Source organism: Haliotis rubra, unplaced genomic scaffold (genome assembly GCF_003918875.1).
Source record: "Haliotis rubra isolate DU_JTF1 unplaced genomic scaffold, ASM391887v1 Scf311, whole genome shotgun sequence".
Lineage (NCBI taxonomy): Eukaryota > Metazoa > Mollusca > Gastropoda > Lepetellida > Haliotidae > Haliotis > Haliotis rubra.
Window position 1 is genome coordinate 14,281 of NW_025766982.1, and position 18,353 is coordinate 32,633.

An 18,353-nucleotide genomic window follows, 5' to 3' on the forward strand; every position below is an offset into this window, starting at 1 on the left:
TCAAAGCAGTTGCACATTTACCATGTGAATTAGAATCAACAATCACACATGTGCCTTTCCTTATTGGATATAGAAAAAGAATGCTCTTCCCTTGCTCTTCAATGTTAGCAGGTAACAGTGACCAGCCTTCAAGTTCAGCCAAAAAACGTCTGTGTGTCAAATGACTCTTCATCCTTGATACTGCACATTTGCTGAGACAAAATATTCCAAAATAGAAAGATCCATTTCTTGGTCGGAAGATCTTCTGAGACCTCCCATGGGACTGGTTTGCCAGTGTGCAAAACGTCTCTAGAAAATGTCTTTTCAGTCAATAATGCCAGTGAGGTGACATCAAGATCTTTTATACAGTCTGATTCTTTGAGGTATTTTGTATACATTAAACTGATTCCTCTATCCAGCACCTCATCAGGTGTTCTAACAAATAGATCAGTGTACATTGTCACAAACAATGCATTTTCAGCATCAAAACAATGCAGTTGATGTGATTCAGTCAATGCAAGTGGCAAAGATTGCAATTCAGAACCAAATGTTGCATGCTTTTCACAGAATTCTGTCAATAATTTTAGTGATTTGATGCTCTTTAGGGATGTGGCTTCTAGGTCCTGTGGTAGAGATTCAAGATTACAGCTATCTTTGGTGTCAGATACGTGCGATTTCAGGAACTGCATAACACTTTCTGGTGTGACAACGTTCAGCTCACTTTCAGTGCAAATGGCTTTGATATTTTCATAAATCGACCATGGAACATCTATGATATTCATGTTCAAGTCCTTAAGAATCTCAGTAAGCTGCCATGCTCTCTCGTTTTTCTGCTTCTGTTCATGCATCTGTGGAAATAACACAGTCAAATCTTTGTCTCTGTCAGTGTCTGATTGTGAGACTTGATCAGTTTGAGTGAAAAAGCTACCCAGTACTTTAAAATAGCCACTTGCAGTTGGAGCCCACAAAACCGTACAGGTCATGTCTTCCTTTTTAAGATTCTTGTTGCTGTCATTTTTGTTCTGGCTGAAATCTGAAAACATTCCATTTGCAGGTTTGACAATTCCAAAGAGTTTTCTTTTGTTAAGAAAGACATCTTTGTAGAAAGAAGTAACAACATCATTCCAAACTCCCGTGGTTTCTGAAGTCCTGTGTGGAAAGAAACTATAATAATGATCGAGACTTTCATATTGACATCTTAGTGACTTTTCCCCGAAAATTCCAGTTCTCTTCTTCAGTGAATGCATAGCCATCATATAGGCTGGTATTATGATTGCATCAACTACATGGCGATTCCAGATTGACCGGTAGTCTTCATTGCCATGCCAAAGGTTTCTTCTTGCTTCGTGATCCAAGGCAAAGTGTCCATTGACATGTACAGGCAACCCTGTATTGATAGGCAGAGGCAGGGTACAAAATGCTTTCCCCCTGACAGGTTTCTCACCTTTTCCTCCAGTAGTTATTTGTACTGCAACACCACCTTGTGGTAAAAGACAAATGTTCCTATTCTCCCAGGCCTGATTTACAGGTTCTGGAATAGGTTTTTCTTTAGAAAATCCACAATGGTGAAACACAACCCAATCCTGATGGTTCCCTTCTGAATCATCAACACTGAGAGACAATTCAGCTTCCAAAGAAGAAACAGCATCAAGGCCAATTCCGGCAGAAGGGTCTCTTATCTTTGCTGTCTGTTTCCTCAAGTGAGAAAGGAATCCCTTATGTGCAGACATATCTGCTTCACTCATTGTTGCTGTAACACTGTATTCTTCATTGAAAGTACCATCTGTGTTGACAATGGCAATAGATATTTTCTTAACACTATGAAGGAATAAGAGCGAGTCAAACATATCATTCTTGAATTCCTGTAAAATTTTGTTGACATCATTTGGAGTGACTTCTTTCTTGGTGATCTCTGACTTTTTTGCCATTTCACGTGTCCTCAAAGGGAATCTGAACAGTGTTCCTTTTGTGTCAGTTTTGACTACATCTTCCAGATATCCACAGAAGCTATCTGCATAAGTGTCTCTTAGCCTGTCCAGCTGTGATATTTTCATTCCAGTTTCCCCGGCTTCTAGATACCGCATATGAGGGTCGAGGGCACATATGGATTTTTCCATCCCAGGGCCAACAGTGATGAAAGACGGAACATCAGTCAGATGATAAACAGCATTGAACCCAACACCATACTGCCCAGTCTTTACAGGATCCTCACTCTTACTCCCTACACCTAAGTTCTGAATACCTTCAAGGTCATCTTCTGTAAAATAACTGTCATTGTAGACACACAGTGCTGGTCCTTGCAGTGAAGCCCATTCGTCAGAGAAGATTTTTTCTTTTGGCAGGTGTCTGAAATCCTTTATAAACATCAGTTCTGTTGCTCCTGCGTCATCAGCATTCTGCAGCAGCTCTTTCATGATTGAAGAGTCACGTGGGTATTCACTCAGAATTCGTTTCAATCGAGTTGTTAGTTTTTCACTTTGACCAAAGGGAGATGAAAAGTGAGAAATGTGTCCTTTCAGATGAACAGCACGCTTTCCCTTCACACCTAACAGCTTGGCTGCCTCATGGTGTACACATGCATGAACAAACTTCATGGATTCATTTTTAACAAATTCATAATCATCAAAGCAAAGTGATGTTGCTTTCGATAGAATTCTGTCACAATTTGGAAGTGAAACATCAAACTTGTCTTGATCAAAACATGATTTGTCAAACTCTGAAAGATACTGAGTAGTCCTTCCGAACCATTTTAACTGATCTTCTGAAAGTTCTTTTGAACCTGTATCTCTGGAGACTTCCTGCACAACAAGTAGCAGGTCAGACACTTCAAATTTGTCTTTAACCCCAATGCTCTGTAAAAGCATCTTATTGTCAACTATTGCTTCATCAACTTGATACAGATAGGGTGATAAATCAGTTGGCAGATGAAAAGCAGCATGCTCTGGTTCAACCATCTGTTTTCCTACCAGCACAGTTTCTTGATGTTGTAAACATTGCTGTATTATCCCGATCTGGGCATCACTTTCCCCACACTTTCTGTTCAGAAATTTGTATATGTCTTTGCACAATTTTTTAAGCTCATAGGAAGAAGAATCATCCGTCAGTGCATTTATAGATTTGGAAACGAGGAGCAGTTGTTCTGAGGCTACAGCCAGGTCAGCATCTTCCTTTCCTTTCACACCAAGCCAAGCCAAAACATCCATGTCCACTCTGAAATGAGGGTAAAAAAAGTCATCAAAAATTAACTGTGAACAGGCCACTAAGCTTGACACACTCTTCAAATAAAGTTCACTTGGACATGCAAATGGTTTTCCTTCTATGTCATCTGCTTTCCACTTTAAAGGCCAGATTGAGGGACGTTTTTGAACAGGTAGAAAGGAGATGTTTTGTAATTGAAATTGTATTGCTTCAGGACAAGTGACATAACATTTCTTCCCATGATGAATCCCACTGCCAAGATACTTTAAGATCTGTCCACTTCTCTCGTGAGCTGTTTTAGCATCCTGTTTTTCTAGCTTCTCCACCGACAAGGCTCGCTCAACAAGGAGTTCCCATGGGAGTTCATCTTGGACCATTCCATGCTTACATAAAATGCCTACCACCTGCTGGTCACAAAAGTTGATTCCCCGAAACCTAAATCCTCTTGGGAAGCATTCATCTTCTTTAGAAAACATCCTTGCACATTCCTTATGTGGATGAATTAGTTCACATGGCATTTTCAGAGTACCTGAAGGCTCTGTCGGAATACATCTGGATGTTCTTATGAGGTCTTCAACACTTTCATTCTGATATGTCAGAGCAAACAATACCAAACTATCTCTCTCTGTTGGTGACCAGTAGCTGTCATTTATATTTGGGAAGAAGATTGTCTCGAAAAACTCTGATGTTGTGATAAGCCTGGAAGTAGCACACGACTTCAGTCCAGGCAGACAAAACTGTTTGAAGAGTTGTAGTGGAAGGTCTACGATTTTTCTATTTGTGGACTTTAGAAAGTGAGATGTTGCTTTGAAGGCCATCATTGCAATATCATCATTCCAACAAAGTTTTGGTTCAAGAATATACATTCCTTGAAATGACAGCCATTCGAGTGCACCATTGTCATCATGCGGAAACACACAATGTGTCTCAGCTGTTATAAGCTCATAGAAACTTTGTACCATGCAGTCAGGTTTATCATGTGGTGTTGTAGGCCACAAGCCATAATACTGACCAACGCTTGAAGGGTCTGTGATCTCCAGTTGTTCCAGCCCAGCTATGTAAGCTCTACATGTAGCATCTTTAAACAGAGCTGTATTCCACTCAGCCTCATAGTTCATCTTGTCATCTTCAGTTTGTGTACACAATTGTTTTCTGTCTGTTGTCAAAGCAAATGGTGCATTGATATGTACTGGAAACGGAATGTGCACCGGCAGAGGTAAAAAGCAAAAGAAATGTCCTTCTCTGTAGAATCCTGCTGGACATTTGGCCATTTCACAGATACCTTGTCTTCCATCTTCCAAAGTCAGTGGAATTGCAACAGCCGCTAATGGAAGCAATCCTTTGAGCTTTCCAGACAGTGCAAACTTATCCGATTCTTTTTGACCAGTTACCCAGGTAATGACCCATGACTGGGTGGTCACACTTGGATTTAACTTTTGTGTTCTTGTCATGTCTGTGTCACAAATTTCAAGCTGGACATCACTTATTTCAGTTATTTTGAGGCACTCTCCTGACTGGGTGTTCCACTCCTGAGCTGCATATGCCAACACAGTAAGTTCATTAAGAAGAGAATTTGGAGGTGACAGAATTCGTTGGTCTGTTATTGCTTTTGTCACATGAATGAGAAGTTCTGGCGTATTTGGGTCTCCATTGCGTGGTAAATAGAAGAACTTTACTGATGACACATACTGTGTGAAAAGGGTAAGATTTCCACATCCTTCTGCAAATTTTCTGAAAAATGTCTCCATCTCATGCCTTGAGTAGGACAAATCTTTAATTTCACTTGTAGCAGCCTGTTCTGGTGTCCTCAAAGGGAATCTGAAAAGTGTTCCATGACATATAGTGTCACGTTTTCCATCTTTGATGACTTGACAACCAAATATTCCCTCGAACGGCTTTAATTGTCCATTCATATTTCTCAACATCCTCTGATTTTTTACACTTTTGAGGTTTGCTTTCAGCCCAGGTTTCCCTAAGTATGATTTGTGAGGGTCAAATATCACCAAAGTATTTTCACTGATGAAGCTTGGAACATCAGTTAGGTTGTAAACAGAATTGAAGCCCAAACCAAACTTTCCCACTTTTGTTGTGTCTTCTTCTTTAGTGGCTCCGCTCAGTTGCTTTAAATTGTTAAAGTCACTCTGTGTAAAACTTGCATCATTGTAGGCCCAGAGAGCTGGACCTTGCAAACCAGCCATGTTCTCATTCATGAGGAATGTTCTTGCATTCAGATTCTGTCTCTCATCATACATGAAACAAACTTCTGTAGCGCGGGCATCATCTGCATTTTGTATCAGCTCTTTCGGGACAGAAAAACCATCTGTGTACTCATGGAGAATGTTTTTCAGTCGTCTTGTCAATGGCTCTGACTGATGATACTCCACATCAAAGTCTTCAGTGTCATCCATTACACGTTCAGTCAGGGAATAGACTCCCATTAATTGTGCAATCCGCTCTGATATGCTAGAATGAACATAAAATATTTCCTCTTCTTCATCTACCTCAGAACCATCAGACATCTGATCCTGCAGCCAATCGGCATTGCAGTAGGTGCACTGGTCTGCTGGCAACAAGAGAAGGTAATCCTCAGAAGCCTGGTGCACTGGCACCAACACTTCATGTCTTTGAGGGTGTTTTTGCAGTTCATTCAGTATCTGAAGAACCAGATTTAAGTCATGTCGCACATCTGTTGGTTTCTTTAAGTTGGAAGACCTGAATCCGTCATGCTTTTCTTTTATTTCTTCCAGGACAGAGGTCAGCATGTCAGGGGTTTGTCTCTGATGGCAGCCACAGTCACTCAGTAATGAACACCAGTCATGCAACAGAGATGGTAGTTGGTATCTGTAAGGCTTCAGGTCCAGGTCAGCTTCAGATCTTTCTAAATACACTGACCGTGGATACTGGAAACCTTCTTCTATTCCAACCCACACAGATCTTGTTGACTCCATCTGGTGTTTCTCTTCTGCAATTGATACATTTGGAGAATTAAAAAAGCTGTAAATGTCCTTTAGTAACTCCATACAAGGATTACATTCTCTACTGTCATAAGATGCCCCCAGATTATGAAGATGATCCATCACTGAACATACTGGTGGATCTCTATAAAGTCCCAAAATTCTTTCAACAGCTTCTGCCATTTCTTTTGCAACTGGACTAACAGACCCAATGATAGATGAGTGTCGTGAACTAAAAACCTCTTCTGATGATGAGATACAGGGCCCTGATTCTCCATTCCATGAGAGAGACTTGGGATATCTGGATATTTTTTTCTGCAAACAAGGAATGCATTTCTGATGCTGAAGATCAGATAGTTTCATTGGGTCCATTCTGTCTATGCTCCTCTCGAGGAACGTGATGAATGCTGTTACTTTCAGCTCTGCTTCAGAATCCATTCCTCTGCTAACAAGCTCCTCAATTTTCATTGCTGATGTTCTAACATCACTTTCTGAGATTTCTTTCACAGTTTTAAGACCAATTACTTGTAATCCTCTCCTGAGTCTGTCTTTTCGTGTATGCCTCTCTGCTGGGAATTTGTCCTCTTCAAGGAACAAGGCTCTCAGGAATGGATCGTCTTGGCTGAACAGATCACAAGCCCTAAGACTAGAAGACCCTCCACTGGATGAAAGGAACTGTACTGCCGAAGCAATTTGCCTCGTTTCATTCACAACAGGCATGTGTTTCTCCATCAGAAACTCCATAAACTCTACCTTTTGACTTTCTGTATATTGCATACTCCAGTGCTGCATCAGCTGAAGGATTTGTTGACAAACATGAAGAAACGGGGTTGCAGTTGCCCCGAGCGTCAGTGCCAGGGGTCTGACTGCAAGAGATGAACACTGGATGTACCTCTCAGGGTAGGATACTGGTATTTGTTCATCAGGGGCTAGAGTATACAAGGTTTCCACTGAGCAATCACTGTTGTCTGTTGCAGTAAATAGCTTTAACTTCCTCAACACAGCTTTAGTTCCATCGTTCAACTGGCAGGAGCTCAGATATGTCACCAAAGCAGACCTTTCCTCTTTGGAGGATTCAGCATTGAACAGTTGTACAACTGTGTTACGTTTTCTGGCGTATACTGTCTCTAATGCTCTTACAACACCCACTGGTGTCGAATACTGAATAATTGTCCCAAGAACATGAGGATTGTTGAGGACAAAATCAGGGACATACATCAAATGTATAATGCCTAGTTTCTGCAGTGCTGCACCAACATTCTGTGGGAGTGACTCAGAGTGCCTGACGGACTGAGCTATGAAGACCTCATCAATGCGGAGTAGTTTTCCTCTGCCACAGCCATCAATGTCTGGCATGATGGGAAAACCACTGAAATATTTTTCAACATCAATCCCATGGGCTGTGATATAGATCCACACTTGCCTTAGCCAGTTGACATCAAGGGATGGAGAAGGCAGTTCAGCATTACCTTCTGGGAAATGCCTCAACAGACATTCCCGGAGCAGATTGGGGAAGGCATCAGATGACATCACAGAAAGACATTGCCATCCTGAAAAGAAAACATTTAGCATTATTAGTCAAATGAAATCAATGTTATCACAAATAAAGAACAAGGACAATTGAACAATGTTGATGTTATCTGTACTATCAACACTATTTGTTTTGTATGTATGTGTTCTGTCTTAGTGTGAAACAAAGGGGGATAACTGCTGGACAATGGACAGCTTTATTTTAGAAGCCACCTGCTTGACATGTGGGAGTGGTTTGTTCAAAGAGCAGATGGTTTACAAATGTTGTTAATATATTTACTGATATTTGGGGCTAGGAATTACTATATGTTTAATAATATTAATGTACAGCATTTCTGCAATATTCAGAAACATGATTAAGTTTGTATTCGAATTTCACAATTGTTTTGTTGGTTCCTTCAAACAATCACTTTACATCAAAAGGGTTCTTAAAAATCTTGTTTTGTAAATTAACTACATTTGTATAAGAATTTTCAGCTTTTTCAAACTATCTACCTTGTCAGAAATGTATATGTATATTGAAGTTTGTAGATGAACACTTTAATGTTGTGACAGCATTATACGGAGCTCTGGATCCAGACACTTCATATTTATGGCAGTCAATCTATAGCAATAAAACACAGTTTGCTTGTATTGAATTGACTTGAATCTGCTAAGAACAAACATGCTTGCAAAAGATCTTTGATGACATATGTCAACCAAGTCAGCGAGTCTGACCTCCCAGTCCCGTCAGTCGCCTCTTACGACAAGCATGGGTTACTGAAGATCAATTCTAACCCGGATCTCCACAGGTCTACAATGCAAGGGATTGCATTTTGGACATGCAAAAGTACAAAGGTCAAACTAGAAACACTAGAAAAGAGCCGAATAAACATGTCGAGTCCTGTTACCAACAAGGCAAATACCAAGCATGTATGTTTGATACAATATTAGTGCATTTGGAAGTTTCAGCTTCTTAAGTGATTCCTGGAAATGTTGTAAGGAATTGCATAAGGAGCATCGAAAAGTACAAAGGTCAAATCAAAGTCAAAGTTTGTTCCATCGAGAAAATAAAGACCAACTCAATTAATTCAAACTTTCAGTGATGATGTTTGCTCATTGACACATATGGTAGGGTTTATTTGTAGGCTCCAAGAGTAATATTGTGGCAATAACAAACAAACAGAAACAAAACCAGAGGTTCCATAGGACACGAGACAGCATGTTACATGCAAAAATGAAAGAACGGTTTGAGTGACCTTAAATCTGCAACGAGAAACATGTATCCTAGTCATTTGGGCTTGGACCGCTGACCTCATGAATTTCCATTAATGTCTTGGTCACTGTTGTTTGCTTGTGTACTAGTTAGATATTTAGTATTGCCTGAAAAAATATTGTCATTTAATCTTCACCTTATCTTTTGAAAAAAGGTAGTTGTTGGGATTAACAATTCATTCTTTGTGTTGCTTAGAAGCTTTGCTATCATACCCCCAGTAACTGGTTGTATCAATGTGATAAAAGCAACGTACCAGCAGAAGCCCGTTTCCGCAGAGCTTGTTGTAATTCCTCAGGAAGGTCCAGCGAGACCAACTGACTTTCAAGTCCTGGGAAGAGTTTGGCATCCTCTTGCGGGTAGCAAATGAACACAGCTGCATGTGCTCCAAAATCCACAAAGTTACCGTCAGCCACTGGCAGAAGACACAGACTGTCCAGGTGCTTGTACTCATCCGATTCCAGGAGATATTTCAGCAGCATGAGTTTCTTCTGTCTTGGTAATGTTGTAAAACGGTTATCCACTCTAAGTGTGTCACACACATCTTTAGGTGTAGCTTTGTGTATGTGTGAGCTGAAATGTTTTTCTAAAGTTCGCATTAGTTTTGGAGGTACTGGGACAATGTACCTGTGATACAAAGTAAATATTTCAGTGATTAATGAATAAGCATCATTGGTTACATCCACTAGATAAGCATCCTTCATCTTGACCCCTTTCTTCTGGTCAGACGGTGTGAACAGGAACGGGATATTGTGAAGCTGTGCCAGAATTGTTGAAACAAGAGGCTTCCAATGCACATCAATATCATCAACATCTGGAATTGTTCTGTAGACTTGTTGAATGATGGTAATTGAGTTATCATATGAATAGCAGCATCTAAGAAGGCTATCTATCAAGCTACGATAAACCTCTGGCAGAACTTCACTCACAAGACACTTATTCCATTCCATAGCCTTGTCTGTGTGAGCCTGATTTTGAAGCTGATCTGCTGTTGGCCACTTGACGTGTCTCCGGTTCTGATTCAAAGCAAAGAAGCCATTGACATGAACCTGCAGACCTGTGGGGCTGTTCCTCTGCAGAGGAAGTGGGAGGAAGCAGAACACGTGACCTTCACACTGTTGACCCAAAGGAACAGCCAGACCCACAAAGGGGGAGTAGGAAAGACTTGTGTCATGGCAAAGATCTCGGAAGCTTTCAGTCATACTTCCTCCTTTGTAGAAGTTGATGACAATCCAGTTCTGTGATGACAATTTAGACAATTTAGTCTCTGCAACATCCTGTGTTTCCACAGTTACGATCAACTCGCTCTGTAAAGATGATGTTGGTATTTCTCCTTGTACCTCCTTCACTTTCCTCATGAAGTCTTTCTTCTCAGCTCTAACATGCTGGAGACAGTCTTGAGACAGCTGCAATGAGAACTGGATTTCTGTCTTTCCCTCCAGTCTCCTGCACAACTGTATCTTCTCTATTGACTTCAGAAATAAGAGAGTTATGGATGCCTCAGCCTTAAAAGCCTGGAACAGATCCATGACTTTCTTCTCAGTGTAAATGTTGTCGGACAGCTTCGAGATGTTGGTTCTGAGGGGGAACCAGAAAATGGTTCCAGGATAATGACCTGTGTCTGTTGTGTCTGATGTAAAGCCAAAGATGCCACTGAAGATGTTGAGGATCATGTTCTTTATCCCACTGGGAAGTTCACGCAGTTTCTTCATGTAGCAGACTCGGTCACCATGCTTCTCTTGTGGGTTGATGAACAACACAGTGTCCCCACTTATGACACTTGGGAAGTCTGGAAAGGAAACATTTCAGTTTGTGAAAAGGAATAAGTTTAATTAGTACATAATGTTCATGTTCATACTTGTCCAGTGCTCCAAGTGACATACATTTTATGGAAAGAAACTTCCAAAATCTGAATCCCAACATGGTGTGTATATTTCATCTTCTGATACAGCTAATCATATGTGATGTAACTTAGTTTATCTAGAAAACAATCCCCAATGTCTTACCAGTGACATGGAATACAGATTTGAATCCAAGTCCAAACCGTCCAACCTTAAGGACTTCCTCCTCCTTGACACTGTCATGTAGCATCTTGATTCCCTTCCAATCCTTCTTGGTGAACAATGCATCATTGTACACACACAGACCTGGGGCCTGAAACAATGCTCAATACATTACTTGTCAACAAGGCATTCATGTCAGTTTGCCCTTTGGCAGGGTTCATCCAAACTGAATATATTTTTAAGGCGTTAATTGGGTTCTGTCATATTCTAAAGTTTTTCATTTCTATACTTTAATGGGAAGGTTTGCTTTGAAAACAGAAAACAAACACTATTTTTGTATCCTTGAACTTCACCCAGTTAGGTTTTCGATGGTCAATAGGTGTATACACAAAGATACGATAAGAGCTGCCCTACACATTTAGTCTTACACTGTCAGGACACATAGTGAAGTAAATTCACCTGTAGTGAGGCTAGGTAATGTTTCTTCTTTAGTAGTCTTGGATCGGGGTCTATATGTCTGTCATCATACAGTATTCGTATCTCACTGGCCTCAGCATCTTCTGCATTCTGGATCAACTCCTGATAAAAATGAAAATGTCAAACTCTATACTGTTGTCATAGGGACAGTTATACATTGAGGGGGAAATTTGCTTCTAAATTGTGACAAAATTTGACAATAACAAGTCACATGAACCTGTAAACTCACTTTCAGTGTCTGTCCATCATCAGGGTATTGGTCCAGCACAGATTTAACGTGAGTGTCTTTTCATCACGAGGGTATTAGTCCTTGAGTATCTGTCCACCATCACAGTATTGGTCCAGCACAGACCTAACTGGAGCATCTGTCCATCATCAGGGTATTGGTCCAGCACAGACCTAACTTGAGTATCGGTCCACCATCAGGGTATTGGTCAGGCATAGATTTGCCTTCAGTATCTGTCCTTCACCAGGGTACTGGTCAGGCATAGATTTACCTTGAGTATCTGTCATTAATCAGGGTATTGGTCCAGCACAGACTTACCTTGGGTATCTGTCCATCATTAGGGTATTGGTCCAGCAGAGATTACCTTGAGTGTCTGTCCACCATTAGGGTATTGGTCCAGCATAGATTTACCTTGAGTATCTGTCCATCATCAGGGTACTGGTCCAGCATAGATTTACCTTGAGTATCTGTCCGTCATCAGGGTACTGGTCCAGCACAGATTACCTTGAGTATCTGTCCATCATTAGGGCACTGGTCCAGCATAGATTTACCTTGAGTATCTGTCCATCATTAGGGTACTGGTCCAGCATAGATTTACCTTGAGTATCTGTCCATCATCAGGGTATTGGTCCAGCACAGACTTGAGCTGCTTGATGAGGGTGGGCAGCTCCATGCACATATACCCATCATCATCAGACTCAGAATCTAAAATATTAATTATTGATGACAATGAATGACACATTGATGGTCAATGACCATTTTGTCTCGAAGGGTACAGAATTACAGGTGCTGTTGTGCCTCCTCCACATGCGAAGGAAGATTGGTATTCTTTAACAGAACGTATGCAGAATGTAACTACAGGTATATTTGAACATAGTGACATGTGTAACATAGAACATATGTGACTATACATATTTTGTAAGATATATTTTACTTTGTGGTACTTTGTGACATTTGGCGTGGAACTTAGGTTGGAGTGTTTAAGTTCCTGTACTCAGAAAAGGAACTGGTTAAGCTGGTCATTTTGTTTTTTATTGCTGCTGAAAGGCCAGACGATGCCCACGTATACATGCAATAGCTGCTGAGTTCTTAGTTATTTTGAAAACAAATATGATATTACTACAGATGACTATGGGGATACATTTGGATTGTGTAACCTCGACCTACCTTGACTCATGATTACCTTACTAGTTGTGGATAGCTCACCACGGTGCTACCAAGACCCCGCGCCTTGTCTCTGAAATTAAAGCGGTTAAACAATCTCAATAACCAACAACTTTAACTTTCATTAGTGAAGTCAGAAAAAATACCATCAAACTATCTCTTGATAAAATCTGCATAAAAGGACAAAAACACAAACAGGTTGCCATCTTTACCATAGATATTGCACGTTAGAATGAGTCCATAGTAGTCTATGCTTGTCATAAGATGTGACTTGATGATCCGTGAAGATCCTAAATAGTTAGAATTGGTCTTTAGCTTGTCCTTGCAAACATGACTAGTGAAGATCCGGTCTTCAGTAATCCATGCTTGACTTAAGAGGGAAATAACAGGATTTGGTTGTCAGGCTCTCTGACTTGGTTGATGCATGTCGTCATATCCCAACTGTGTAGCTTGAAGCACATGATGTCAGTCACTGGATTGTCTGGTTACTTACAGACTATATTGCTGGAATACTGAAAGGCTAAACTACACTAAGCTTCACTGTGTAAATTGATGTCTGTCTATGACATTTCTATTTCCTGCCTAATTCACAGATACATTAGGAATTTTGAAATTACTCGGGGTGGGTCAAATTGGGCTTAAAACTCCAAATATTTGAGGAAATTATGTGAATGGAAAACTGAAGAAGGTAATCGGGTAACATCATAGACAGAACATCAATAAATGAAGCAATATCCAGTCGGCTTTAATTATTTCACTCACTGGTGTCAGCCAAGACATAAATTCAACAGGGAACAAAGATTGTCTTTGATCTACGTATCTTAAACTACGAACATTATTCTTATTCACTGAACACGTTCAGTCATATTTTGGGGGAGACCAAACAATGAACTGGACATCAAAGGGAATTCATTTGATTTCCAAGAACTTTACATGCACATCTTCCACACCAGATGCTGACAGGTGTTTTCATTCACCTTGGACAGATACATTAAGAAGTTTGAAATTACTGAGGGAGTAACATTCCTGGACAATTGAAAGTATGTATACAATAAAATCCTTGTGCACTGAGTATATCTGTCACGATTCACAGCCACGACCAAACCAATAGCACCGATAACATGACATGTTTCAAATTCCAGGAAAAGAAATCATGGCATTTCCACGAAACAAAAGGTCAAAGTGACATACAAGTGTCCTCATTCACCGCGGACAGATACATTGAGAAATTTCACAGGGAGTAACATTCTTAGACACTTGACAGTATATTATACAATAAGAAAACAATCACTTCTAGGTTGTACTGTGCAGTCACGACTCACAGCCACGACCAAAACAATACCACCGATCTCATGACAAATTCCAGGAAAAGAAATCATGGCATGTCCACGAAACAAAAGGTCAAAGCTACACACAAGTGTCCTCATTCACCTTGGACAGAAACATTAAACTCCAAATATTTATCATACCCACTTAAAACTTTCAGTAATATTTTGGCGAGACCCGGCAGACGACATGCAAGACAGGTTTATTAGTTTCAAAGAACTTTACATGCATATCCTCGGCAGGAGATGTTTAGTATTTAATTCTGTTCATTGTTTGTTACCTTATCCATACAAACACTGTAGGCGATTCTACAGGTATCATCTGAAATTTCAACACCTTCATTTTTTTAGCACAGGCCATTTCCTTCCATGTCAGAACGTAATATCCCTGTTCAAAGTACAATTTAATAATAATCATAAGAACCTATGAACAAAATATCCTAACAGTAATAACAGCTAAATATCTTACCTGTTTACCACATGAAACAAAGACACAGTGTTCTATGCTTTTCGTAGCCCTGTCGGGTATATCGTCAACATCTCTGCTACTGTGCAACCAAGACTCTTAGCAGCGACCAACACAACCCCGGATCAATACTACTTATTATAAATTCAAATTCCAGGAAAAGAAGTCATGGCATTTCCAGGGACTAAAAGGGCAAGGTTACATACGGGTGTTGTTCTCAGTAACGGTTCAATGACAGTATTCAATATCCAGGTTGTTTGGAAATCTATTTTGGTGCATAGAATACATCGGATGTCATTAGACCTTTGTGAAAGTTTCAAATGTATGCATGCTTCTTGCAAAATATGTGTGTGTGTGTGTGTGTGTGTGTGTGTGTGTGTGTGTGAGAGAGAGAGAGAGAGAGAGTGAATTTGTGAACCTCTGCATCTCTGGGTCGTCCACAAACAGACAGCTCGTATACGTGTAGTCACAGTATGAAAGGGCGATGTGTTTAGATACACAGTCAGTGAGTATGGTTTTACGCCACTTTTAGCAATATTCCAGCAACATCACAGCAGGGGACCCCAAGAAATGGGCTTCACACATTGTACCCATGTGGGGAATCAAACGTTCTCAAACGTGTTTGCTGTCATGGGGGCTGTGGGGTAGCTTAGTGGTTAAAGCGTTTACTCGTCAGTCGAAGGCCCGGGTTCGATTCTCCACATGGATACAATGTGTGGTGTCCTTTTCTAGTGTACCCCGCCGTGACAGTGCTGGAATATTGCTAAAAGCGGCGTAAAACTAAACTCACTCACTCACCTGGGTTTACGCAAACGTAACGTTTTACTTCAGTTAACGTCACGATCAAGTGCACGTATGTAGTGACGTGTGCAGAGCCCTGAATGTACAGTGGGTGCTGCACCTTGATCAGTGTTTAAGTGAACGACGCACGTGCAGTTAAGACCAGACGCACTGGTTATTACGAAATCTTAAAGGTTACAATTCTGAAGTTTAACATGAAAGCCCCCTTAGATTCAGTACGCTAACTCAGATGCGACAAGTTTTTGTTAATAATGACTACATTTTGTTACGCGTTTTTGGTTTGGCGTGTCTTTGGGATGGGACAAAGACCTTCCGTTTTCCCGGCAAACACACGATCAGCTAGAGAAGGGAGATTAGTGGGTGAGTTAGGTTTGGTTGTATATTCCAGCAATACCACGGCGGGGGACACCAGAAAAGGGCTTCTCACATTGTACCCATATGGGGAATCGAACCCGGGTCTTCGGCTGGACGAGCGAACCTTTAACCAGCAGGCTACCTTCCCTGGTTATACCGGGGTAAAATGTAGACATCCCTGTCATAGTGCGAGAGCCACACACTCCGAGACTGTTGTTCTTCATAGTGAGTGAGTGAGTGACGCCGCACTTAACAATGTTCAAGCTATATGTCTGTCTGTAAATATACGAGTCTGGACCAGGCAATCCAGTGATCAACAACATGAGCATCGATCTACGCATTTAGGATAAGATCATAGGGGCCTTTATTCTTTACAAAGTTTGTTCTTGAGTATTTATAGATGATTGGTATATGCGAATAGACATTGCTGTATACTTAAAATGCTTGTCCCTTTCACAGTCACAGTGTATGGATGGGTGCAATCTCAGTCACAAACAATTAAATACTACAGTTATGAAGTCCAAATATTTGTGGAAATTCTGTGAATGGAAAACTGAAGAAAGTATTCCTGGTACACCATAGACTGAACATCAATAAATGAAGCAATATCCAGCCGGCTTGAATTATATTACTCACTGGTGTCTACCAATACATGAATTCAACAATGAATATAGGTTGTCCTGGGGCTATATATCTTAAACTCCAAATATTATTATTATCCACTTAAAACTTCCAGTTATATTTTGGGGAGACCAAGCACTGACCAAGACCCGGCTGACGACATGCAAAACAGTTCATCTGATTTCCAAGAACTTTATATGCACATCCTCGGCAGCAAATGCTTATCATTTAGTAATATCATTATTGTTATATACATACATCCATATACATACAGACGCTGTAGGTGATTCTACAGGTATCATCTGCATTTTCAACACCTTCATTCCTTGTTACAGACCAGTTCTGTCCATGCCAGAATGTAATACCCGTGTAACATTTAACTGTATTACATGACAAATCTTTGAGAAGAGCTTTCTGTAAATTCAGAATCTCCTTGCATGATTTCAATGTAAACTCTGAGCGTAAATATAACAATTTAAATCCAAGTGAAATTGTATGTGTAAAATGTAATAGAAACCAGGTCGAAGATAAATATCATGTGTTATCTGTGTGTAAGCATTATCGAGACCTGCGAAATAAATATCTTCCAAACTTATGTACAGGTATAAGGATCAACATTTTATGATAATTTTTTTAAATTCTAAGAATGAAGATGTTATTACCTCTGTTGCTCGTTTTCCGAAAAATGTGTTTATATATAGATGTAAAACGTGATAAGTATGTAAACTTTGACAATATGTAACTGTACTATGGGTCGTTTGGCCTAAAATGCTGAATTAACTGTCTGTCTGTCTGCAATATCGTGTTCAAATGACAATTTCATAATAATATAAAAACCTATCAACAAAATATCAAAATCATAATGAAAAACATGCCACAAATAGCTTACCTGTTTACCACATGAAACAAAGACACAGTGTCCTATGCTTGTCGCAACCCTGTCGGGTACATCGTCTACATCTCTGCTGCTGTACAGCCACAACTCATAGCAGCGACCAACACAACCCTGGATCAATACTACTTATTTCAAATTCAAATTCCTGGAAAAGATATCATGGCATTTCCAGGAAATAAAAGGGCGAGGTGACATCGTCTACATCTCTGCTACTGTGCAGCCACGACTCACAGCAGCGACCAACACAACCTTGGATCAATACTGCCTATTACAAGTTCAAATTCCAGGAAAGGAAATCGTGGCGTTTCCAGGAAATAAAAGGGCAAGGTGACATACGGGTACTGCAGTATTGTTCTCAGTCACTGTACAATACCTCACAATGACAGTATTCAATATGCAGGTTGTTTTAAAATCTATTTTGTTGCAGCAGCACAATATTTGAGCGCGTTGGCAAGTGGTGTTACTTGTTGGGAAACCTATTCAAATGATTTCATGATAGCGTTGTAATAATACGGCCACAGTTAGAATACATCGGATGTCATTAGACCTTTATGGAAGTTTGAAATTTATGCATGCGTCTTGCAAAATGTGTGTGGAGGTGGGGCTTGTTGTGAACCTCTGCACCTCTGGGTCGTCTGCAAACAGACAGCGGAGATTCCAAGTTTGTATTCGTGGTGCTGAAAGTAAACCTAGATCCAGATATTTCTATGATAAACTGATAAGTGCTGAAAACCTACCATGTGGCAAAATATTTTTGATATTGCAATTCCATGGCAACATATTTTCAAAATACACTCTTCAAAAAAAAAAGAAACCCAAACCCCAAATATCAATGAAAATTTGGTGTTATTCAAGGACGTGTAGATCAGCGGAAAACAAAGACACATGAATGAAATTTTGTCGAGCAATGCATTGCTAACTTGACCATATTTACTGCTGTCCACCAGGTGATGTTGAAGTCAGTACCTCGTATGACTACCTCCAGCTGCTACCACTGCCCGACACCTCCTGGGTACAGATCGAATCAGTCGTTGGATGTTTGGTTGTGGAATCCTTCTCCATTCCTCCTGCAGCATGTGGAACAACTGTTGAAGATTCTGTGGTGGAA

At 40.3% G+C, this 18,353-nt stretch overlaps 1 protein-coding gene across 5 annotated transcripts; it reads right to left on the bottom strand.

The window, feature by feature from the left end:
* Positions 1 to 131: 131 nt before the first annotated feature.
* LOC124283233 (sacsin-like) lies at positions 132 to 17,505 on the bottom strand. Of its 5 annotated transcripts, none has more exons than XM_046719263.1 (7): positions 17,248 to 17,505; positions 12,787 to 12,856; positions 12,218 to 12,324; positions 11,376 to 11,495; positions 10,920 to 11,067; positions 9,170 to 10,702; positions 132 to 7,681 (listed from the first exon to the last, which is right to left on the bottom strand). In XM_046719263.1, exons 2-7 carry the CDS (start codon positions 12,794 to 12,796, stop codon positions 135 to 137), a joined length of 9,465 nt encoding a protein of 3,154 aa, XP_046575219.1. In that variant the 5' UTR covers positions 12,797 to 12,856; positions 17,248 to 17,505; the 3' UTR covers positions 132 to 134. The 5 variants fall into 5 exon arrangements, with proteins under 5 accessions (XP_046575219.1, XP_046575217.1, XP_046575218.1 ...); XM_046719261.1 differs by having other exon boundaries at positions 17,240 to 17,505; XM_046719262.1 differs by lacking the exon at positions 17,248 to 17,505 and adding an exon at positions 14,578 to 14,704.
* Between the last annotated feature and the right edge of the window lie 848 nt (positions 17,506 to 18,353).